The sequence below is a fragment of the Ambystoma mexicanum genome, chromosome 4p (assembly GCF_040938575.1).
Source record: "Ambystoma mexicanum isolate Mex_15411 chromosome 4p, UKY_AmexF1_1, whole genome shotgun sequence".
Classification (NCBI taxonomy): Eukaryota; Metazoa; Chordata; class Amphibia; order Caudata; family Ambystomatidae; genus Ambystoma; species Ambystoma mexicanum.
In genome coordinates this window covers 36,647,990-36,673,398 of record NC_090927.1, presented here as the reverse complement: position 1 = coordinate 36,673,398, position 25,409 = coordinate 36,647,990, and the positions used below count along the sequence as shown (strand labels likewise).

The following is a 25,409-nucleotide window of genomic DNA, read 5'->3' as shown; positions in this document are numbered from 1 at the left end:
CAAACTGTCTGTGTCAAAAACCTATGGTTGTCTCTTCCTTTGGTTAACTTCACCATCGATTCACTTCTGTACTGCTTTCCAACCTTTAGTGATTTTTGGTTTAGGCGCAGTTGTCAGACCACACAGTTCACCCATCACAGCTCACGCAAACCAGCAACCACATATGCTTTGAGTCTTGGTGTTGGAAATGTTTGTACTAGGAAACTTTTTGGACTCGGTGCAGTTGTCATACCGCACGGCCCACCCATCACATGTCAATCCAACAGAAGTTCCCCAAAGCTGATGTTCAGTAGTTCATAAGACAATGCGTTCATTTCATTGTAGAATTTTCATGTGTTTTCTCACCATGGGACACTTGGTTTTCCCAGACTGTTCTCATAGTTAACACATTGTAGTCTTGTTCAAATAGCAACATTCTTGTCATTTTATATTTCCAGCATTGCAGCATTCACTTGGTTTCACTTTGACCATGCTTTCCTGTTATCCAATATTCAAGATATATAGGTTTACGTTGTATGAGCTCAAATGATGTCTCTTAAACAATTCTGTATTCAATAGATGCAGGTTTCACTTGTTGTTATTCCCAAGGTATATTGTCCACTTGACTGATAATGTGATTTGTACTGAGAGGCACTGTACAGCAGGTAGGGCCTACTGCCCTTGCTATACTGAATGTAATTGTGAAAGTAACCATTGTTTTTTACTGCCCAAACAATAGGTGTGAACTATACTGGATATGTATGAAAAGGGTTTACTTCCCTAGAAATAAGGTTTATGCTTTGGTCTGTGCACCTTCAAGCATAGTGTTGTGTTTTGATAATTGTGATTACCTATAATGTGTGATGGTACTTATTTACCCCTAGATTTATCTGAGCCTACTTGTATTTAAATAAATCCTTTATTTTTACATACATATGACCTAATTCACAGGAGTGTTTTATAATGGCAAACCCCCATTGGAAAACGCCCTGTGAATTAGACCCATAGTGTTTCAGTGTTTCTTTGGCCCTTTTGTATTACGCATTTGTATTTATTCTACTGCCCTCTCTCCCTCCTAAGATAAGCCTGGCTTCTCGGTCTACACTACCATATACTCGGGTGGTACAGCCTTATACTAAGTGTGGATTGTTGTACTGCCTCAGTTGAATGGTTTTACTAAGCCCTTAGTTGGACTTCAGAAAAAACTGTCCTATCAGGCTCGGCAGCCCCTTCCATCAAATTCGCTATTCAATATTTGCAAAGTTTACTTATGCAGGCTCAGCAGGCCCTTATATTACATTCGTTATGCAAAATTCACAACGTTTACTTGTGCCCCTCGCAGTGCCTCAGAGTTCCACGTCACTGCAAGCCTTACCGGTATACTGCCGCTCCACTCAGTGGCTACCCCCTCCCACACAGGAAAAGCAACTCGCCAGCTGCTTCCTTCCAGATACGTCGGCCTTTGTGCTGGACTTCGCCACCGCTCCTCAGCAGCTTCTGCTCTCCGACTTCCTCCACAAGCGTTCCCGGTCCTGCTCGGTCCTCTCTGCAGGACTCCCGGGATCTTCAGCAGGTGCCTTAGCATCTGCCCCTCAGCATGTCAAACTGTGTTCTGTGGTCTGGCTAGTTCTGCACCATCAGCCTCTCTAGTACCTCTCGCACCTCTCTAGGCATCACTGACTGCCCCATTTTATACTCTCCTTCCTTAATAATGGGCTGCAGTTGAAACACAGTATTCCCAATTGCCTGATCTTGTTTAAGCGAATTATTGTGACATGCCTGACCTCTCTTCTTCATCACAATACCAGAGTAGTGTTGGCAATAGGAGAGTTGCCCCTTCTCAGTACTTAAAGGAAAATTACTGGGGATGATAGAATGATATTGACAATAGCCCATACTGGTTAAGGGCAGGGGGTAGGTCAGTATTAGAAAAAGAGGGATGCCATGTTTCGCCTTCAGATACCCTCTCCAATCCCCAAGGACCCTCCACTGAGGTGGTCCTCCCTCGCTTGTCCACCCCCAGGGTCAGGATCGAAAAGTGATGGCCTTTCCCTGGCCATCTGAGCAGAAGCTCCCTGAGGAGTGGATTTGAGGGTACCTTCAGGTTTCTCACAGGGCCCCCATTTTGTGCTACGCCATTTACCTAGGAGCAAAATGCGGCATGAGCAAGGCCTAAACATGAAATCATTGATCAGGATTTAGCATCAACAGAATTCTCTGGTTATAAATGAGTGAGCTACCACTACTATAGAAGAAACCCATTAAACTGGGGAGTGCACCTAATGTTTTTTTTGCTGCAGTATAATACCTTGGAAATGTTCTTTCAATATACCCAAGACTGCCCATAGGTTTTATTATCTAAGAGTAATACTGAGCGCCAGCAGATTTAAACGGCCCCACCAGTTAATCTCATGAAAGGGAATTGAAAAGAAGGCATTCTTTAAATCTACCAAGGTAAAATATTTAGCTGTAGCTGGAATGCTACACAATATCCTAGCTGGATTCAGAACTAGAGGAAACTCTGCTTCAACAATATTGGTTAAAGGGCGGAGATCCTGAATAAATCTGCATGACTCCACAGTTGATTTCTTCACCGGTACACAGCTGTATTACTGTGGAGTCTGATGGTACTAATTTTCCCTGCTGTATTACATGTGGAGGCTGATTGTACTAATATTCCCTGCTGCATTACATGCAGAGTCTGATGGTACTAATATTCCCTGCTGTATTACATGTGGAGTCTGATGGTACTAATATTCCCTGCCACATTACATATGGAGTCTGATGGTACTAATATTCCCTGCTGCATTACATGTGGAGTCGGATGGTACTAATATTGTACTAATATTCCCTGCTGCATTACATGTGGAGTCTGATGGTACTAATATTGTACTAATATTCCCTGCCACATTACATGTGGAGTCTGATGGTACTAGTATTCCCTGCCACATTACATGTGGAGTCTGATGGTACTAGTATTCCCTGCTGCATTACATGTGGAGTCTGATGGTACTAATATTGTACTAATATTCCCTGCCACATTACATGTGGAGTCTGATGGTACTAGTATTCCCTGCCGTATTACATGTGGAGTCTGATGGTACTAATATTCTCTGCTGCATTACATGTGGAGTCTGATGGTACTAATATTCCCTGCTGCAATACATGTGGAGTCTGATGGTACTAATATTCCCTGCTGCATTACATGTGGAGTCGGATGGTACTAGTATTCCCTGCTGCATTACATGTGGAGTCTGATGGTACTAATATTGTACTAATATTCCCTGCCACATTACATGTGGAGTCTGATGGTACTAGTATTCCCTGCCGTATTACATGTGGAGTCTGATGGTACTAATATTCTCTGCTGCATTACATGTGGAGTCTGATGGTACTAATATTCCCTGCTGCATTACATGTGGAGTCTGATGGTACTAATATTCCCTGCTGCATTACATGTGGAGTCTGATGGTACTAATATTCCCTGCCGCATTACATGTGGAGTCTGATGGTACTACTATTATACTAATATTCCCTGCTGCATTACATGTGGAGTCTGATGGTACTAATATTCCCTGCCGCATTACATGTGGAGTCTGATGGTACTAATATTCCCAGCTGCATTACATGTGGAGTCTGATGGTACTAATGGTGGGCAGTCATAATTTCGAAAAAAAAATGTCGACTTTCGTTTTTTTTAATTATATATTTATTTTAGGGGTTCAGGACTAAAAAAAAGGAAAAAATTAAAAAAAGGGGGGCTGGGGGGGGAACCCCCCATTTCGAAATTTCGAAAAAAAAATGCATTGAAAAAAAAGTCGACATTTGTTTTTTCGACATTTTTTTTTCGACTTTTTGACTGTCGACATTTTTGTTGTCGACATTGACTATAAGCCGGTACTAATATTGTACTAATATTCCCTGCTGCATTACATGTGGAGTCTGATGGTACTAATATTCCCTGCCACATTACATGTGGAGTCTGATGGTACTAATGTTCCCTGCCATATTTAGGGGTGTCACGGTATTAGTTTTAGGACGGTACAATAACCTTCTTGCCAAATGACGGTATATCATGGTTATCGCGGTATAGCAGGTGGAGTTAACTAATCTTAACAAATATTTTCTAAAAAGTCATAAATTGTCAGATTTATCATCACAAACAAAACCAGGAACCCAGGGCCAGAATTGGTCTTCAACATACTTTCCACTGAAATGCCACCCCTTGCTTCCACCAAACACAAAAACACATGTGGAGAGGAGGAGGAGGAGGAGGAGGAGGAGGAGGAGGAGGGGCAGGGGGGGTGGAGCCCTGCTGGTACTGGCAAAGCAAACTGAATAGCTTTTCTTAAGTGGTCATTTCAGCTTTTAGCCCCCCACTGGCTACTGGTGAAGATGAACATGTTGCCATCTTGATAACCTGCATGCCACAGATCAATGGAGTCTGGTGGTAGTATACGCTTGTGCGCATACACGCACGCACGCACGCACGCACGCACGCACGCACGCACGCACGCACGCACGCACGCACGCACGCACACACACACACACACACACACACACACACACACACACACACACACACACACACACACACACACACACACACACACACACACACACACACACACACACACACACACACACACACACACACACACACACACACACACACACACACACACGCACACACACTCTCTCTTTACGTTACAGCCTTTAGTTTACTTGTGGGCCAAAAGGTGTTCAGTAAACACGGACATGTTACACTTTGGTATGGCAGCAGGGAATACCCACAGAGAGGAGTACATTTCGCACTGTGACTTATTATATGTAAATTCAATGATGGAACCAGGGAAATCCCCCATTGTCATATATTTAGAAAACATTATCCATTATAAATATATAAACCCCAAACCTCCAACCCAAAGTAAACCCTTTTCCTTCTTGGCACTGTATTTATTCTTCCTATTGCTAACATATTGATTTTGTGTCAGGCACGTGCGGTTTATGGAATGGCATTAAAAACTGCTCCAACTGAAACTACTTGGCAGATGGCACATCCAACAGTGCAAGACCAAGACTGCACAGCACTTGCTTACTGCAGCCTTTCCAAATCAGATTGAAAAGCACACTTAATGGTATGAACGGTATACCGGTATAAACAATGTGACGGTTATTATTGTTCAATTAAGTGCTTCACGGTATCTTTAACGGTATACCGTAATACCGTTACATCCCTAGCCGTATTACATGTGGAGTCTGATGGTACTAATATTCCCTGCTGCATTACATGTGGAGTCTGATGGTACTAATATTGTACTAATATTCCCTGCTGCATTACATGTGGAGTCTGATGGTACTAATATTATACTAATATTCCCTGCCACATTACATGTGGAGTCTGATGGTACTAATATTCCCTGCTGCATTACATGTGGAGTCTGATGGTACTAATATTCCCAGCTGCATTACATGTGGAGTCTGATGGTACTAATATTATACTAATATTCCCTGCCACATTACATGTGGAGTCTGATGGTACTAATATTTCCTGCCACATTACATGTGGAGTCTGATGGTACTAATATTCCCTGCTGCATTACATGTGGAGTCTGATGGTACTAATATTCCCAGCTGCATTACATGTGGAGTCTGATGGTACTAATATTGTACTAATATTCCCTGCTGCATTACATGTGGAGTCTGATGGTACTAATATTCCCTGCCGCATTACATGTGGAGTCTGATGGTACTAATATTCCCTGCTGCATTACATGTGGAGTCTGATGGTATTAATATTGTACTAATATTCCCTGCTGCATTACATGTGGAGTCTGGTGGTACTAATATTCCCTGCTGCATTACATGTGGAGTCTGATGGTACTAATATTCCCTGCCGCATTACATGTGGAGCCTGATGGTACTAATATTCCCTGCCGCATTACATGTGGAGTCTGATGGTACTGATATTCCCTGCTGCATTACATGTGGAGTCTGATGGTATTAATATTGTACTAATATTCCCTGCTGCATTACATGTGGAGTCTGGTGGTACTAATATTCCCTGCTGCATTACATGTGGAGTCTGATGGTACTAATATTCCCTGCCGCATTACATGTGGAGTCTGATGGTACTAATATTCCCTGCCGCATTACATGTGGAGTCTGATGGTACTGATATTCCCTGCTGCATTACATGTGCAGGCTGCTAGTACGAATTTTCCCTGCTGTATTACATGTGGAGGCTGATGGTACTAATTTTGTACTAATATTCCCTGCTGCATTACATGTTTACGGTGAAATAGCAGAATGTTATCGAACGATCCCACGACCCTCCCATCTCCGCTCTCCACTTCTCTAGCCTTTTCAGAATAAATCCAGCTGGGTCCTAAACACCCATGGTATACTACATCAAAGACTGTAGATTGGGAATGTCTGGAAATACCGTGCGTAGTGCGTCCCACACCAATGCTCTAACTCCATTGAATGATGCCCCATAATGCGCATAGTCCCCCAAGGTTACTCCCGGGTAGCCAGCCTTAACCCATACATCTCCAGCTTGATCCCCCAATTACGGCAACCAATAAGCGCTTAAGATCCCCTATTGTCAGGGGCACCCCTGCCGTTTGTTTTTCATACGCCCTCGCCTTTGTGTATGATGGGAATCTGCATTTTTGCCCTACTTCCCACACCCTTCTTCACAACCTATTCTTTTTTACCAATTCCATCAGGCCAGCCCTGTTCCTCAACGTGCCTCCTGCTCATATACCTTCTACTTGGCCGTTATGTTCTGCCGCATCTTCACCCCTATCTTCGTCTTCACTTCGGTCTTCTGTGAACATAGCAGTATCCCTTCCCTCCACGTTTTCTCCCAACACTGTGTTCTCCTCCCCAAGGATAATCCACGCACCTGGGCTCTTTATCTTCTCAATGCCTGCACTTTTTAAACCTTCAATATACATCTTGAGCAATATTTCCCCTGATTTCCACTCTCGATCCCTCTCTTATATACTTATATCTGGGGATGTCTGCAACCTTTGCAGCTCTGCTCGCAAACTTGACAACCTATCCTGAAACTCCCTAGATCCTGGTACTTCAGGTGGGTGGGCATATGGAGGTAGGGGAGCGGTACCATGTAATGTTGCTGACACTGTCGCAGGCCCTTCTGTGATGGGAGGGGTCCATATCGTACCGGGTACATAGCTTGAATTAGTGTACCCTTCTGTGGGATATGGTGTCAAGGGATATAAATCCCTAGTCCATACGTGCACTCCACCTTCCCCATCTCCCTTTCCGCACTTCTCACATCTGTCTTTGCGCCTCCATTCCATTTTCTTGATCCTCTGCATCTTCAAATATACGCCAGGGGTTTAGAATCTCTTTTCTCGTTTGTAGCTGTCTCCCCACATATTTTGCTAACAAAAATATTATGTGTTCCAAAATGCTTTTGTTATGCGAACCCTGCCCTGGCCATAGGCAGGTAGATTTTCCCCCCTAATAACCCCCCCCCCCCCCCCCTTCTCTCACCCACACATACACTGCTTGGAATGAGGAGAAGTTCAGGATTTCATAAGCTGAAAAGTGCCTTATCGCTTTTTCTCATTTTTTTTAATTTAAAACCAGGAATATGTATTTACCACTTATGGAACACTAAACCTGTTTTTTCTTTTCGTTCAAACAGGGCAACAAAGCAGAAACCATGGAAAACAGTTAAATGATTTTAAAAGAAGTTGGGTCTTGGAAAGTTTTTCTTGCTCATGGCAGTCACTCCCAGCCTCAAGTCTCTTTCTGTTGGACAAATATTTCCCAGGCTCTGAAGACATTTCACTAAAAAATGTGCACTCATTAATGATTTTGTAGGAAACATCTGGTTCCTATGTCCAGTCAAATAGTTTATTTTGGTAAGAAATAGCATTAAAACAACAAATTACATCGTAATATACATAAAAAATTAAACAAATACAATCATCATAAAAGCTTCCTGAGAGAATATCAATGAACAGTGGTTATGGAAATGGCTGCCACTTTGAAAACTCTGTCGGTTGTTAAAAACCTATCTGTTCTACTCTTTATTCTTTTATTAGTTGGTTTCTGTATCCTTCCAGTCTTCTTTAGCGGCAAGATGCTTCGGCGAGTGCGTGCTTAACACAAGTAATTAACATAACAAATAGAGGCCGTGCATTTTCATGCATTGCACCACATTCAGTATGAAAAAGGCGCTCAACACCAGCTTTGGATTTGATGCTTCAGAATCAATGACACCCCTGCTGTGGTGCTAGTCGGTAGCAGTTGATGTTCCAGTGGCGGCAGCTGGCAGTAATTAAAACCTAAAAAACAGGACCGCCAGGCTAGAATCTACGTTCTGGACATGGAAAGATTGCAAGCACAAGCTTTCTTTTATTTTCAGACTTACCTGCTCTGTCCGAGGATTGGGGTTCTTTCTTGACTTTCATGTGTGCAACACTGCACCTGACCTGGTGAGACTAACTGAGAGATTCAGATCATTATGTACATATTTTGAATTACAGAAATCACTTATTTAAAAAATAACCTCCTCATAATGGAGTTACCCTTTGAATTTTCTGAATGTGAAGCAACTTTCAATGAAACAGGTTATTTATGGCAACATCAGAGATGTCACACCAAAGAGAAAGAGCAAAAACATTTTGAGTGCTACAAGGCCTCTACAGAAACAAATAATCTGATAAATCGCAGAAATCACACTGCAGAGGAACCATACCCATGTTCTGAATGTGGTAAGCCTTTCAAACAAAGGGGTGCACTTGTCATACATCAGAGAATTCACACTGGGGTGAAACCATATTCATGTGATGAATGTGGTAAGCCTTTCACACAAAGGGGTGCACTTGTCATACATCAGAGAACTCACACTGGGGGGAAACCATATTCATGTTCTGAATGTGATATGTCTTTCAATCAAAGCGGTGCACTTGTCATACACCAGAGAATTCACACTGGGGAGAAACCATACTCCTGTTCTGAATGTGGCAAGTCTTTCAAACAAAGGGGTGCACTTGTCATACATCAGAGAACTCACACTGGGGAGAAACCATACTCATGTTCTGAATGTGATAAGGCTTTCACCCGAAAGAAAAACCTATTGAGTCATCAGAGAAATCACACTGGGGAGAAACCATATTCATGTGATGAATGTGGTAAGTCTTTCAAAGAAAAGTATGCACTTGTCATACATCAGAGAACTCACACTGGGTTGAAATCATACTCGTGTTCTGAATGTGCTATGTCTTTCAATCAAAGGGGTGCACTTGTCATACACCAGAGAGTTCACACTGGGGAGAAACCATACTCGTGTTCTGAATGTGGTAAGTCTTTTAAGCAAAAGGGTGAACTATTGAGTCATCAGAGAAATCACACTGGGGAGAAACCATACTCATGTTCTGAATGTGGAAACGCTTTCAAGCGAAATTTTCAACTTGTCATACATCAGAAAACTCACACTGGGAAAAATCTTTACTCATGTTCTGAATGTGATAAGGCTTTCAAGCAAAAGAGTGAACTATTGATTCATCAGAGAAATCACACTGGGGAGAAACCATACTCTTGTTCTGAATGTGATAAGGCTTTCAAGCGAAATGATAAACTTGTCATACATCAGAGAACTCACACTGGGGAGAAACCATACTCATGTTCTGAATGTGATAAGGCTTTCAAGCAAAATGATCAACTTGTCATACATCAGAGAAATCACACAGGGGTGAAACCGTACTCATGTTCTGAATGTGGTAAGTCTTTCAAACAAAAGGGTACACTTGTCATACATCAGAGAACTCACACTGGTATGAAGACATAACCATGTTCTGAATGTGCTAAGGCTTTCAAGCAAAAGAATCATCAGAGAAATCACACAAGGAGTTCCTTTACAAAGAAATCATTTATTTAAAAACCCCCTCATAATGGAGTTACCCTTTGAATTGTCTGGATGTGAAGCAACTTTCCATGAAACATGTTATTTATGGCAACATCAGAGATGTCACACTGAAGAGAAAGAACAAAACATTTTGAGTGGTACAAAGCCTCTACAGAAACAAATAATCCACTGATAAATCGGAGAACTCACACTGGGGTGAAACCATACTCATTTTCTAATGTGATAAGGCTTTCAAGCAAAAGAGTGGACTATTGAGTCATCGGAGAAATCACTCTGGGCAGAAACCATATATATTTCCTCAATGCTGGGGAGGATAGCTCAGCTGCAACATGCTCGCCTTGGAAGCAAGATGACACAGAGCAATACAGGTTCGATCCTGAGTCCGTGTTTAGAAACCTCTGGGTATTCAGCACGTTATAAATAACCTAACATATTTCAATGCGATAAGACTTTCAAGCATAATGGTGAGGCATCAGAGAACTCACACTGGGGTGAAACTATTCTCATGTTCTGAATGTGATATGCCTTTCAAACAAAAGGGTGCACTTGTCATACATCAGAGAAATCAGAATAAGAAGAAACCATATACATGTTCTGAATGTGATGAGGCTTTCCTGGTGAACCTTATTATCAGACAGGCACCTTTTTGAAGTATGATTTATGTATATAATAAAAGGAAAGTGTCTTGTTGTTCGGTTTGCCCTGTTGTAAGGTCTTTGTATGGTACAAGTTCAATAATCTCTACATTTTACGAGTAATTGATAACTCACCAATAAAGTGATTTCTAAAAATGTGTATTAAACAGAGCACATTATCTCACAACAGTTCATAATTTCACACTTCAGGTATATCCACGGGGACGGGGGGTTCAGGGGTAGAATATATTACATTGTGCACACTACTATTAATCTTACATCATCCTACTAATGATATAAATGGTTATTTTTTCTGACATACCTGTGAGGGTTCTGTTGTTTAGTTTATGATCCTCCTCTGTCATAAATGACAGTAATAATTGTTTGGGTTTGAGTATAAAGATTGCTGATAACAGAGTAACAATCCTCTTCACTACTGGGAGAGTGCCTTTCCAAACCGAAATGCTACACTTCACTGAATTCAAGAAATAGAGAAAAAAGGACCATGTTTAAGAAACACTACACAGAACCTTTCTGAATTCTAGTTTCATCATAACATAGTATTACTGTCGTTTATGTTAAGCAGGGTATCATAAAACCGAAATGGCTTCATCTCCAAAAGTGTTCAGGCATTTACTTGAATTTAGTGCCTCATTATGAGTTTACCACACTGATGAACAAGTGGTGGTAATTGTGTTATCCCACTTTTTTGGGGCAGAATTAGTACAATGGGAAATTTCCAGATTGGCCTTGAAATAAAGGAGTTACCTCCAGCATTATACTTGAAATAAATCCTCCACTTTAAGGTCAAAAGCCAGTGAAATTGGCGTCCTGTTGTTGGGGATGCTCATGCAGCATCCCAGCAATGCCAGAAGGTTCAGAATGAGGAAGATGTACTAGCTTGTCACAAACACGAGAGTAGACATGCGAGAATTATAGTTGGACGCTTGGCACATGATAATTTGTACAAGAAAATATAGGATAAACAGTGGCTTTAAGTAGGCCCACATATAGGGCATGAGTTGTATTTTGTAGTGGTTATATTCAGAGTAGAATTGGCATTGGGTGGAAGTAGGTCTAAAGAGACCGGGCTAGGGTGTACAAGCGACTGAGGCACTGCTATATATTTTGGATTGAGTGTATTCTGGGCACCCCTACTGTAGCATGATGGTTTGCTGTAGCATAGATGCAGAATTAGCCCCTTTCCCAGGCCCCAGTAAAGAAGTAGAGAACTGCGGCATCCGCGTTGAATAGAGATTTAATTGTATCCAGCTCCGGGCCTGTAGCACACAAAGAATGGAATGTGAATGGCAGACCGAGGATAGGGCTGTGGCCATCCTTGAGGACAAATTCATGGCAGTCAGGTTGGAGGTTTTAAGCTGCCAATATACCAGACTGAGATTTCAGGTACTGGTGCCCCCTAAATAATGGCCGCCTCATTTGAACTACCAGGTGGCTGAGAATTGAGTACATAAATAAAGTCATAAGAAATAGCTTGATCAACAGGGTTTTGGGAAATGCAAGCACATATCTGGGGTGGGCAGTAGAAAAAAGGGGGAGCGAGGATCAGAACATCCCATGATTTTTGATATGAGGAGCAAGAGCTGATGCCATCACATTTAGTATAAGGATGGGGAGGCATTGTCAGGGTGCCACTTTGTCTGGCATCAAGAGGAGCTTATTGTTAGTTCAAAGGGGAGTTATCCACTGAGCTCATGCTAAAGACCAGGTGCACATCATGTGACTCAGCCAATGGGGCAGGTATCATTTCAGGTAATACAATCCTGTATCTGGGATCCACAGTGACGGACTAAAGGGACCATATGCTAAGGGAGTCGGGGTAGATTAGTGTGTGACCAATTGGTCAAGGGACTATAGTGGGTTATTAGTATGTATGTATATAGGTGGTAGCCAATGAGGGAGGTGGGATAATGCTGTATATTGCTTCCTTCATGAGTGATGTTCAATGCCTTTTACAAACCTTGTACTTGCTTTTTCTACGGGATCCACTGACACGTTTTCCTTTCTGTATACTAAATAAATCTTAGTGGTGCACCAAGTTGTTTTCCTTAGAGAAGTGTTTTTATTGTGTGGAGGTCTTGCTCTAAAAATTGTAGGCCTAAAATGTGGATTTACACCTTCCTGACAACAGGAAGAAGTGTGCACCATAATCCAATAAGCTGTATTTCTGTAAATTTAACAAAAAAGTAATTAGTAAAATAATATTTTAAGCAGCTATCTGACTAATGAAGATTCTATGACGCAAGGATCCGAACAAACTACAAAACCAAAAAAACAGGTGTAACGACCCAGTAGAGCCCAATGCTTTCAAAGTGCTAAAAAAATGAGCTAGTAATTTGTATGTTCTTTTCACCAAATTATTTTTCTTGTAATGCAATGCGTTCATCTCATGATTCACTGTAGTGTCAGAAGAAAGGATTGTACATGCTGCTGCAAAACAAGTTCCTTAAAAGACTCTTTGTTCCAAGTATTTTAAGCCAATGTTAACATTGGCTACTTCATGGCAGAACAGCCTCTTAAATCAAAAAAGGTGGCTCTAAGCCAATGCATTTCGGAGGTTCACTCCATCTTCAGGGTATATTTGCAACAAAGCCACATATATGCAATAAACAAATCAAATATACCATTATGGTATTATATACATACCAATATCAGCCATGTTGATTCATAATACCAAAAGAAAAAGAAATACCACAGTGGGTTCCATTAGTCTCTCATCAATGTCTCTATGTTAAAACAATACATTTAATGATACCAGTGTGTAAATCCAGATAATCATACCTTATGAGAGCCTTCACGCTGTAAGTCAAAAACAAACACACATGGAGTTTCAGTTAATATCTATCCCATCTGTACTAGCATTAACTCCCCCCTTCTTAGTGTGTTACCTTAGATGACCTGCTCAATCTCATCGGAATCGCTCCGTGGGCTGTAGGGTTAAATTAATGAGATTATCTACGTTCGACATCTCATCGCCTGTTTGCGGATAAATCATTATGCACAATTGCGTAACACTTACCAGATACGGCTTGAACTTTCTCACTGCCGCCTTTGCTACCTGCATGGGCGCTCATTGCAGCAGAATGTTTATAACGTTACTGTGGAGACCAGGCATCGCGTCACATCAGCAGGCATGCTATCGCAAGTACGCCTCGCGTCCCACCCTCCCATGGCAATGGGAGCGCGGGAGCTGGTCTCGTTATAGTGTTGCTACGTGTCCATGGTGACCATCAGGCTATGTGGGCCTAATGCATAAAGTAACGGTAACAAGTTAATTCCTTCCTAAGGATCAGCCTCTCGACAGCATGTGGTTGTATTCGCACTGGTTGAGCTAACAGAAATGATCTGTTTATTTACTGTGAAGACACCCACTTGGCAACCATTAAGGTGATGTTTGTTTGTGACTGCAAAGAGCTGTAAATATTGTTTATATACACCAGGTTGTGACATGTATATGTAATATATTGTGATTGTAACCCTCTTGGTGGCTCCGGATTAAAGTATGTCAAATTACATGCCTAATGGCGTTCAGTCTTGTGATCACAAATTACATATATCAATTTACCTTCTATAGGAACAAAGGCAGTGCATACCATAGAGGAAAAGTACAAAAATCACATAAACAAAACATGACGCGCTGTGCATCTGCTGCACAGTCACTGCTCTCAGTCCCATCTGTTCATAAGCATCAAATACAATCTACAAAAAGTATACAAAATTCAACCCCTTGGGTATCAATGTTCCAATCCATCTATCCAAAAGGAGTCTCTTCTGTATGTTGTCATGTTGATCGATTCTGGAGCCTACCTCCAGTATTTGGAACTGTATCTGCGCCAGGTTGTGTTGTTTCTCCTGCCAATGCCTGGCCACTGCTGAATTCACATTCTTTTTCCTTATACAAGACCTATGTTCATTCCATTTGAGCTTTGACATCCTTTTTGATTGGCCAATACTATACAATACAAACCACATGTGCACTTGATTGAGTATATTATACTTTGTGTATCACATGTTGCATAGTCTCTCAATTGAATTTTTTCTCCAGTATGCGGGTGGTTGATGGTTTCTCCTTTCTGCACATACCCGCAGTTACTGCAATGTAAGCACAAGAACGTTCCTTTACGTGATGTTCCTGCCCCATTTAGTGGACCTCGTTTTTACCAATCTGTCTCTAAAATTCTTGCTCTTTTTGATATGTAAATATGGGGAGTTCTTTAAGCAGATGTTCTACTCTTTGATCACATGCCACTGCCCTCCAATTCTTTTTGAGTATATTTTTGATCCTACTACTTTGAGTAGAGTACTTGAAAACATACACTAATGGTGGCTCAGATTTTTCTTTTTCTTTGATTATTAACAAATCCTCCCTTCTTTTACTTTCTATTCCGGTTGCAGCCATCTTGACCTCCTCTGTCTAGTGTCCCCGGCTGATGAATTTATTCCCCATCTCCGACAGGGTCACTGACAATGTGTTTAACCCATAACATCTGGCTGTACGGTAAATTTTTGATCAGGCTTGGCTGATGAAAACTGAGCCTCTGTAGGAGATTATTCCTATCAGTCTCCTTGCGGTAGATATTAGTTTTGTATCCATTCTCTGTTGATTCAATGTTAACATCCAAGAAATGGATTGTCTTCTTGGAATATTCATGGGTAAATTGAATTCGCTGATCCACTGTATTCAGATACACAAAAATCTTTTATTCCTTGTCTGTACCGGTCAGACCAGCAGATAACTAACTTCTTCCAACACACACCCATCTGTAGCAGTGTATTATCCTCCTGCACCAGGACACTATGAATTAGGCAATCTGCATCTGTTACCACCAAACCAGCAGATAACTAACTTTTTCCAAGACAGTTTGGCAAGATGTATCAGCTACTCCCTGAGGGGCATTAGTCACTCCTTTACCTGCAGATTCAAGCCATTGACAGAACTCTTAGGGTATCACACTGATAAAGATTAGCTTTAATGCACTCCCTGGCTGGTTGCCAATATGCGGGGCTGGTCAGTTCACAGTCCATCTTAGCCTATTCTAACATAACACTATGTGGGATGGACTTTGAAGGAGCTCTTCCCGCCTCTTTCATTAAAGGAGGAGGTGGGAGTGAAGGAGTGGTGGGAGGCTCATAATCGGGTTCCTCCTGATAGAACCCCCACAGGCAGATTTAAACCCCCATGCCTAACAGCTGCCCTGTAACTTGTGGAGTCTATCTCTTCAGCAACCTCCCTGTCTACCCTTCTCAATTCCCTCAGTGACTACCTTCTCCTTATGCTCCACTGGCACTGGGGGAGCAGGCAGTGCAACAGGCCTTAATGGAGCCTATTTAAGTTCCCCAGAATTTTGAACTTCTTGAATGGCCTCCCTCACCCCCATGTCATGTGTCTTGGGCTTGGAGGTTAGGTCAGCTTCTGTCTCTCTCATATTAGCAACTGCACGCACAGGTGTCATGTTTATGTTGTGCGATCTAGTAATGGGCATCCTATTAATAATTTAGGGGCTCAAGGCACACTTGCATCGACTCACTACCTAAAGGTTTGCAACAACAGCAGCAGCATGCCAGCACACCATCTACCCCATGTCACTTGCCTGGAAGTCTGGGTCCCTCCAAACCGGCTCTCTAAATGCTCAACACATTTGGATGTTACCTAAATGCACCACCATGACTAATGTTGTTAATTAGGTGCTTCAAAGCTGCTGAGGCATTGCAAAAGCAAAGGTGTTTATCAAAATGACCATATTGACTATTAAATGTGGTCTTCCACCATTACCCCAGCAAACTTCTTACTAGATTGTATGTCCAGAATCTTTGCAAATACAGGGTCATGGCGAAGCTGATCAATGAGATCACCTCTGCTGTCACCCAGCTCCACTGGCTCCCCGTAACCCAGCGAATTGCCTTCAAAGGACTCTGCATTGTATTCAAAGCCATCCACCTCAAAACTCCATCTTACCTTCATGAAAAACTCAAACCCATCACCCACACAAGCACCAGACAAGCCAGCCAACACATTCCACTCTGCAAAGTCACAGGCACACAAAAACAAGCATTTACCTGGGTGCCAGGGCATGCAACATCCTACCTCTCCAAATATGGACTGCCTCCTCCATCACCACTTTCAGAATAAGCCTCAAAACAGCCATAACCCTGCCCTCCTCTACTGCTATCACTTGTCAGTTTCAATATTATTTTACAGGATACTGTACAGTGAGCCTGATAACCCTGAGCCAGGAGCCTACTTGAAGCTTGTGTTGCCCCTGAGCAGTCTGTATAAAATCCTGGAGCAGACTGTAACTACTAAGTCTCCCAACCTGGACCGATGACTAAAAGTTCATATTTACCATATCAACCTCCTTGCAATCCAGGAGTGGGGCACCAGCATCTTTGCCTGAATGCCAGTGAGACAGAGATCCTCTTCATCGGCACACCTGCACCCCTTTTCCCCCTCCACTCTCTGGCTGGCCTCCCTTGGCCCTCTTCCCACTCCCACCTGTGAGACTAAGAACCTCAGAGTTATCTATGATAATGAAGGCTGGCACCTTAGCATGCACATGTTCAATAAACAGAATAAGACGCACACCCTGCTAGGGAATGAGACAAGGAGAGTAATTGCAATGGAACCAAAATGAATATAAGTAAAATAAATGGAAGCAAATAACTCTGCTGTCCGAGAGCGCTCTGCCAAAAAGTACACAGGAAGCACAAAAGAGGGTCGTTCTGAAAGAATTGGCAAAACATATATATATATTTTTTTTATTTGATTTGGCTGAAAAATTCAACCTTTCAATACAAAATACATTTACTTCATGAATATTCCCCGTTGTCAGGGATATCCTTGGTATAGAAAAAAATCAGTATCAGTTTCGTTTCTGATCTGTCTTTCTTAGTAGTAACCAATCATTGGTCTCTGGCTCCTCCACGTACCCAGCTAATGACTGCCCTCTCCCTAAGCCCCGCCCCCGGCAGCCATCCTCAGATTTTTACCGCACGTTCAAGTGTTGGGAGTCCTCGTGCTGTAGCTCTCGAGCTTTTGCTGCATTTTCGCGCTTTTTCAGGAGATTTCTTCTCATTTTTCGGTTAAATAGAGCCTCAAGCTCCACTGTTTCTACATCCGATCAACGGGGATCCGTTTCGGACTTTTCTACGCCCCTCAAGGGTGAAGATTTCATCGAGTTACGCTTTTGGAGGATTCCAGAAGTTCCGAGGCCTACCCCGGACATGGCCCAGGAGAAAGGAAGCTCGACGCCCACGAAGCTGTTCAGGACCTGCCCTGGATGCCAGCTTCAGAATGTTTTTAAGGAGGACGAGCATTCGTTATGCCTCTACTGTCTCCATGAGGACGAGACGCACACAGAGAAGGACTGCGCGTTTTGTGGGAACATGTCGGAGCGGACCATGAAGGATCGCCACCTCCGTCTCACCAACTGGCTGGATGGGAAGAGCCCGTCAGACGAGAAGAAGAAAAAGAAGTCCGAGTGGTCTTCTAAGACCTGTGAGGGTGCCCCGGCGAAGGGGGCCCAACAAAGGCTAAGCACTGCGAGTCCGCGGGCACCGGGAGCGCCGAACGGTCGGGCTCCTTGGCTGCCAGGCAGGGCGCATCCTCCCCGGCGCCATCAACCATGAGCCAACGCTCTGGCTCGGGTAAGAGGAAGTCCGAGAACCCGGCGAAGCTTCTGGAGAGGCCCCAGTCGATCTCGAAGATTCCGGCAGAGGGGGAGCGAGACTCGGACCCTCCCCCCAAGGTGAAGGCCACAGGCGTCCAGAAGGTGATGATGGCCTTAATTCACCCTGCTAAGACCTCGATTGAGGATGTCGCCGCGGCCCTTGCACAGCCTGTGTAGGCTACACCAGTGGAGGCACCCTCAGGACCCAGAGTCTCCCTGCCACCGCGGAGGGAGTTCTCTTTCAGGGCCATTGAGAAGACCCCCACAAAGTCCTTGTTGGAAAAGGTGGGGGAGGGGCTGGTGGCCATCGTGGATACGGACACGACCTCTGAAGAAGAGCTCATCGAAGTCGTGGAAGAGGCCCAGCCCATCGGGAGGGATCCCGACGAGGGCGACGACGAGAGCGTTGGGGTCGCTGACAAGGCTCCTCAAGAGCCCTCGCGTCCATCGTTTCCGGTGCCGCAGGACACTTCGGTGGCCATTTTGTCACCGATTCAGTCCTTATGTTCAGAGATAAGGACAAGGTTGCCCCTCCCCCCGACGGAGGTACCTGAGCCAGACCCGACGGGGGAACCGGAGCGAGGACCTTCGGAAAGTCCACGGCATAAGAGGAGGAGGACGCATCCTACGCCACCTCTCCCACCTCTGCGGCCTGCTCTGCCTTCCCCCCGGTCTACTACCTACAGGGATGATACAGGCACGGGCACGGGCACGGACACGGCTACGACAGGTACAGATGATGATGGAGGCGACGACGGGGTGTGTCCCCCGTCGCCCCCTGCTCGGGCGTCCCCACCCAATGAGATTGGATCCTTTCATGCCATGATTTCCAGGGCATCCGAGCTCTTCCAGCTCTGCCCAGAAGAGAAGAAGGAAGGGTTCCTTTACCAACGGCGGAAGGCTAAAGGGAAGACGGTCCTCGCCGTACCGCTTCTCGATGACATCTGAGATGAGTAGCTCGCCCTCCTCAAGAACCCTGCCACGGTGCCGGCAAAGAGGGACCGGTACGAGAAGAAGTACCGGGTCCCCAACACTGCCCCCTTGTGCCTTCGGGCGCAACCTACCCCAGATTCGGTCGTCTCGGCGGCGGCAAAGAAGAAAGCTGGGGGGGCATCGGCCTCGACATCAACTTCCCCGCCGGACGGCGAGGGCAGGAAGTTGGACACGATGGGACGGCGGATCATCTCATACCCAGCAACGACTATGAAGGCAGCCAACACCCTGGCTATCGTAGCCCGCTACGACAGGGAGTTGTGGTTCAAAATCGCCCCTCTGTTGGACTTCCTTCCGGATGCCAAAAAAGGGCTGAGGCCCTTGAAATCCTACAGGAGGGTGAGATTGCTTTGGACCACGCCATCACCGCTGACACCGGTTTCCGTCAGTTGGGAAACAGCGTTTGCTTGAGACGACGAGGATGGCTCAAGGCCACGGATTTCCGCCAGGACGTACAAACCAAGGTTTTGGACATGCCCTTCGACGGGAACAACCGGTTTGGGAAGGCGGTTGATGAGTCCCTTCAGGCCATCAAGACAGACACAGAGACTGCCCGGGCACTGGGAGTGCTCCAACAACAACGGCCGTCCTTTTGGAGCTCCGGAGGCAGACAAGGTGCCTCCAAGGGATCCGGCAGTGGCTCCTCCACGTACCGCCAAGCGGCAAGATCTTCGTCCCAGGAAGCCTACAGGGGACGCGGCAAGTCAGGTGGTCCCCGTCGTCGTCGGCAGGGAGGTCAAGGAGGCAAGGCGGCCTCCAAACAAGATTGAACCGACCGTGGGGTCGGGCCTCCGCCGAAGCACCCCGGTGGGAGGCCACCTGGCGAGGTTTGTCAGCGTGTGGGAGTCCATCTCCACCGACCGTTGGGTGCTGGACGACCCTGGCCGAAGGGCACACCCTCCAGTTTCAGAAGAAGTGCCCTCGCGTTCCACCTGTGGCCAGGAAGGAAAATCACGTCCCTCAACTACTGTTGGAAGTAAGGGCGATGCTCAAGAAGGGTGCCATCAAGCTCGTCCCAAAGAGGCTTCGGGCTCCGGAGTTTACTCAAGGTACTTCCTCGTAAAAAAGAAGACAGGAGGATGGCGCCCCATCCTGGACCTACGACGACTGAACAAGTACATCAAGGCACAGAAGTTCCGTATGGTCATCCTCCAGCACGTGCTGGGACAGCTGGAGGAGGGCGACTTCCTGTCATCGTTGGACTTGAAGGATGCATACTTCCACATCCCCATTCTAAAAAGACACCGAAAGTTCCTCAGGTTCGTGGTCCAAGGGCGGCACTACCAGTTCAAGGCCCTCCCGTTCGGATTGAAGTCGGCACCCAGGGTGTTCACCAAGTGCCTCGCACCGGTGGCGGCGTAGGTGCGCCTACAGGAGATCCACGTCTACCCCTACTTGGATGACTGACTCATCCGGGCAAGGACAAGGGAGCTCGCCGTGGAGCACACTGCAAAGACCGTCCCGCTGCTCACGGACCTGGGATTCTCCATCAACTTTCCAAAATCCCACCTGGTCCATCGCAAGTCGCCCTGTTTCTGGGAGCCAAGCTCGACACAGTGGCGCGGCTGACCTCGCTGTCGGAGGAAAGGACCAGGACCATTCTGGGCAAGGTGCAGCGTCTGCTGGCCGCGGACATGGCCAGGATAAGATCTATCAAATCCCTCCTCGGGATGATGTCCTCCTGCATTTATCTGGTGCGCCTTTGCAGGCTTTGGATGCGCCCCTTACAAGAGTTCCTCGACGCCCGCTGGGTCCAGTCAACGGGCAGCTTCGAGGACAGGATCCCTCTCAATGAGACGTTCCGTCAGGCGATCCGTTGGTGGGGTACCTGCTCTCATTTGTTGGCGGGCACAGACTTTCAGACCCCAGCTCACCAGGTGACGGTGACGACGGACGCCTCCCTGGAAGGTTGGGGAGCGCACTCCGGAGATCTTCACGCGAGAGGCCTTTGGCTCCCGGAGGAGAAGTCTCTCCACATCAACATCTTGGAGCTCCGCGCAGTGTTCTGGGCCCTCGGGTCCTTTCTTCCGTCCCTCAAGGGCAAGGTGGTGAGGATCTTCACCGACAACACCACCACGATGTTCTACATCCGGAAGCAGGGTGGAACCAGCCCAGGATCTGTGGCATTGGGCCGTCGCCCAAGGGATGTTTCTGGTGCCTCTTCATCTGGCAGGAATAAAAAACACGATCGCTGACTCACTCAGCAGGGAGCTGCGCTCGTGCCACGAGTGGGAACTACGTCAAGATCAAGTGGATCGACTCTTCCAATGATGGGGCGAACCCCAAATCGATCTCTTCGAGACGGCGCCGAATTCCAAGTGCCAGAGGTTCACCAGCAGGTTCCCCCAGCCGAGGAGCATGGGCGATGCTTTCTCGTTCTATTTCTTTATGCGTTCCCTCCGCTGCCGTTGCTGCTCCGGCTCATCAACCAGCTCAAGAGGTCCCGGTGCAGGATGATCCTCGTCGCACTGGCGTGGCCGAGACAGATCTGGTTCCCGGACCGTCTGGACTTGTCAACGTCCCCACCAGTCAAGCTGCCGACAGACGCAGACCTTCTCTCCAGAGGAGGCACCATTCTTCCCCACAACCCGGAGTCGCTGAACCTGTAGGCCTGGCTCCTACAGCACTAGAGTTTGGAGGGTACGACATCCTGGCCGACTGCAGAGAGGTTCTTCCAAAGGCCAGGGCGTCCTCAACTCTCAAGTGCTACAGACATAAATGGAAGATGTTCTCTGTCTGGTGCCGTGCACAGAAGATTAACCCTCGGCGGATTACGGCCCCTCAAGTACTGCCGTATCTACTGTCGCTGGCCAAAGCTGGACTGGCTCACGCCTCCATCAAAATACATCTGGCTGCAATATCCTGATATACCAGGACTACGGGACGGGCGTCCTTGTGGTCTCATCGCCTGGTGAAAGAATTCATGAAGGGACTATTCTGATCATTTACGCCGGTGAAGGCTCCTGCCCCGGCGTGGGAGCTTAATGTGGTGCTGACCAGGCTCATGGTGGCCCCATTCGAACCTATGCATTCGGCGCCTTTGAAGTTCCTGTCATGGAAGACAGCTTTCCTCGTGGCCATCACCTCTGCACAACGAGTGGGAGAGATCCAGGCCCTATCTTGCAAGCCTCCATACTTCATGACACGAGGGTGGTGCTGAGGACACACCCCTCCTTTATGCCCAACGTGCCGTCGGACTTCCACCTCAACGAGCCCTTGGTGTTGCCAGTTTTCTTCCCGTCGCCTTCGTTGCCGGCCGAGAGGACTTTGCACTCGCTGGATGTAGCTAGAGCGCTGAAGTTCTACGTGGACTGCACGAAGAGTTTTCGGAAGACGTCAGCTGTTTGTGAATTTTGGGACTGTGAATCAAGGGAAGGCTCTCTTGAAGACTTCCATTTCCAGATGGCTCTCCGGCTGCATCATGCACTGTCACCAGTTGGCAAACCGACCGCTGCCCGGCCGTCCGAGAGCCCATTCGACCAGAGCAATCGCTGCTACCACGGCGTTCCTGTCTGGTGTGCCCCTGCTGGACATCTGCAGGGCTCCGACGTGGAGGTCGACGCACACCTTCACAAGATTCTACTGCGTCGATCGGGACTCCAGGGAGGAGTCCAGGGTCGGCCAAGCAGTGCTGCGCAACCTGTTCGCCTAAGGTGAGCCTGGTGAGGAGATAAGAGTTGCTTAATGTTGAGTTGTTGTATTGCTTAAGGTTGAGCCTGTTGCCACCTCCCGTGGTTGTGCATGTGTGTACTGCTATGTATTCTCATATTCATGAGCATGTGAATCCATGCCTGACCCCATGCTGGAGAAGGAACAAGTTACTTACCTGTAACTGTTGTTCTCCAGCATGGGTCTGGCATGGATTCACATGCGAACCCTCCCGCCTACCCCTCTGCGGCTCTTCACTTGGTCATACTGCCACTTAACGTGCTACCAAATCTGAGGATGGCTGCAGGGGGCGGGGCTTAGGGAGAGGGCAGTCATTGGCTGGAAGCAGTATGACCCAGAGACCAGTGATTGGTTACTACTAAGAAAGACAGATCAGAAACGAAACTGATACTGATTTTTTTCTATACCGAGGATTCCCGGCCTGACGACGGGGAATATTCATGAGCTTGTGAATCCATGCCAGACCCATGCTGGAGAACAACAGTTACAGGAAAGTAACTTGTTCCGTATAAACAATTTACAATTATCTAACAAAATGATCAAAATACTTTTTAGATGGGTTTCAACTTGGCATATCAAACAGTTTACCACACGTTTGGCCAATTTGTTTTTAGCTTTTATCTTTTTGCTCATCATCGGCTTCAAGTTTCAATTCATTTAGAAAATGTATAGTTGCATAGCCTATTGTTCTTGAATACACATGGAATATATACTTCCACAGATCTTTTGGTTCCATGTTTAATCAGTGTTTAAAGAGATTTGTAAAGTATTTAATTCTTAAACATGCCAATTCTAGACAGCCAGTGGTCAAATGCTCCTAAGATTCCTCATACATATTACAAAATAGACATAAGCTACTTCCTTCAACAGCAACAATCCATTTAGATGTAACCTCTTTAGTTTTCCATTGATTCAGCCTCAAGCGCAGGAGTCCTGCTCGATGCGTGACACTTGGTGACTTTAAAAGATACTCTTCAGGAGAGCCAAAGGATTTCAAGGCAAATGGATTCTGCCTGAAGCATTTATATGCTTGGCATTGCTCCCAGGTCCTAATCCAATCCATTTCCCAAATTGTTTGCTTTGCTTTGTCAGGATTTTGCAACAGAAGCTCGTCCCCTATGTCTGCCTCTCGCATGAATCTCTGCGCTTGTGCCATCCATTGCTTAGCGAAACTGTCCTCCGACTCCTTCACATAATTCGCTAACTGCTTTACCAGCCCATTGTTATGATTTTCCAGAGCACATTTCTTATACAACATGCATGTTTTCCATTTATGGGTGGCTTGTATTGATATAAACCCTAATTTGTGCCTTATGAGGGCTACGGCCGTGGATCTAGGGAGCTTTAAAAGACTTCTCCAGTAAACCCCCTCTTTCTTATCCCAATAGTTGCTTGGTTTACATGCTCTTGTTTCTGCCCCGTATAACAATATTGGAAGGGTCTTTTGCTTATAATATGTCAGCAAAGGAGCAATGGTAAATTTGCAATACTTGCCACTGATGATTCTGGATTGTGAAATTAGACTATTCCATTTCAACATTACGGTGGTTGCGTATGGTATGTCCTTTGGGTTGTTATTAATATTCACTCCCAAATAAGTGTATTCGCACACTGAATCAAGCTGTTGATTATCTAATGTCCACCTGTGTTTTTTGTTTCTTTGTTGAGAATTTCCAAACTGAATCACCTTTGTTTTTTTGATGTTTATGATCATTCCATTAGATTTGGCATATTTCTCCAATACTTGGAGCATATTACATAACCCCATCGGTGTCTTAGATAGTAAAAGGAGGTCGTCAGCATATAGGAGCCATTTGATCTCACGTTGTCCTAATTTCGGGGAGTCAGTTATGATATTAAGAAATTCTTTACCCATGTCAAAGATGAAAAAGTTAAAGATTGCTTCAGCAAGTATACATCCTTGCTTGAGACCTTTCGATGTATCAATGGGGTCTGTCAGCAAACCATTGCTATTTAGTCTTATCTGTAGTGAGGTATCTTGATGAAGCTCAATGATCCACTTTAAGATGTTCCAGGGGCAATTGTTTCTCATTAGCTTCATAAAGAGTAGCTCTCTCAGGATGGAGTCAAACGCAGTTTTAAAATCGATGAATGCAACATACAATGGTAAATTCTTGCTTGATTGTTTTGCAATGATAGCATTTGTCGTCAATAGATTGATACCTGTTCCCAGGCCCTTGAGGAAACCTGTCTGCCATGGATCCCTCAAGTTCTCTCTGTTTAACCAGATGTTAAATTCACGCAGCAGGAAACGGGCAAATATTTTCCCTGGGCAGTCTAGGAGGGCTATTGGCCTATAGGACCCAGGATCAAGTCTGTCCCCTTTTTTAAACGGCGGGATCAATATGGATCGCAGCAGGGTATAATATGCTGCAGCAGGACAGACTAGAAGGGAGAGGAGGTGGGATCGCCCTGATTTTCAAATCGAGTTGGAAAGTTGGGAGGTAGATATTCAAATCATCGCTGGCACCAAATCAAAGCATATCAAGATAGGTATTAAAGCGGAAACCACCA

General features: G+C 45.5%; 1 protein-coding gene across 1 annotated transcript in view; it reads left to right on the top strand.

Moving 5' to 3' along the window:
* Positions 1-12,583, top strand: part of LOC138452934 (zinc finger protein 84-like) — a 58,575-nt gene extending 45,992 nt beyond the window's left edge. Inside the window, exon 2 of the mRNA XM_069605296.1 lies at positions 7,661-12,583. Within this exon, the coding sequence (XP_069461397.1) occupies positions 8,540-9,811 (1,272 nt within the window). The 5' untranslated portion in view covers positions 7,661-8,539 and the 3' untranslated portion in view covers positions 9,812-12,583. The remainder of the gene's footprint in view (positions 1-7,660) is intronic.
* Positions 12,584-25,409: the final 12,826 nt, after the last annotated feature.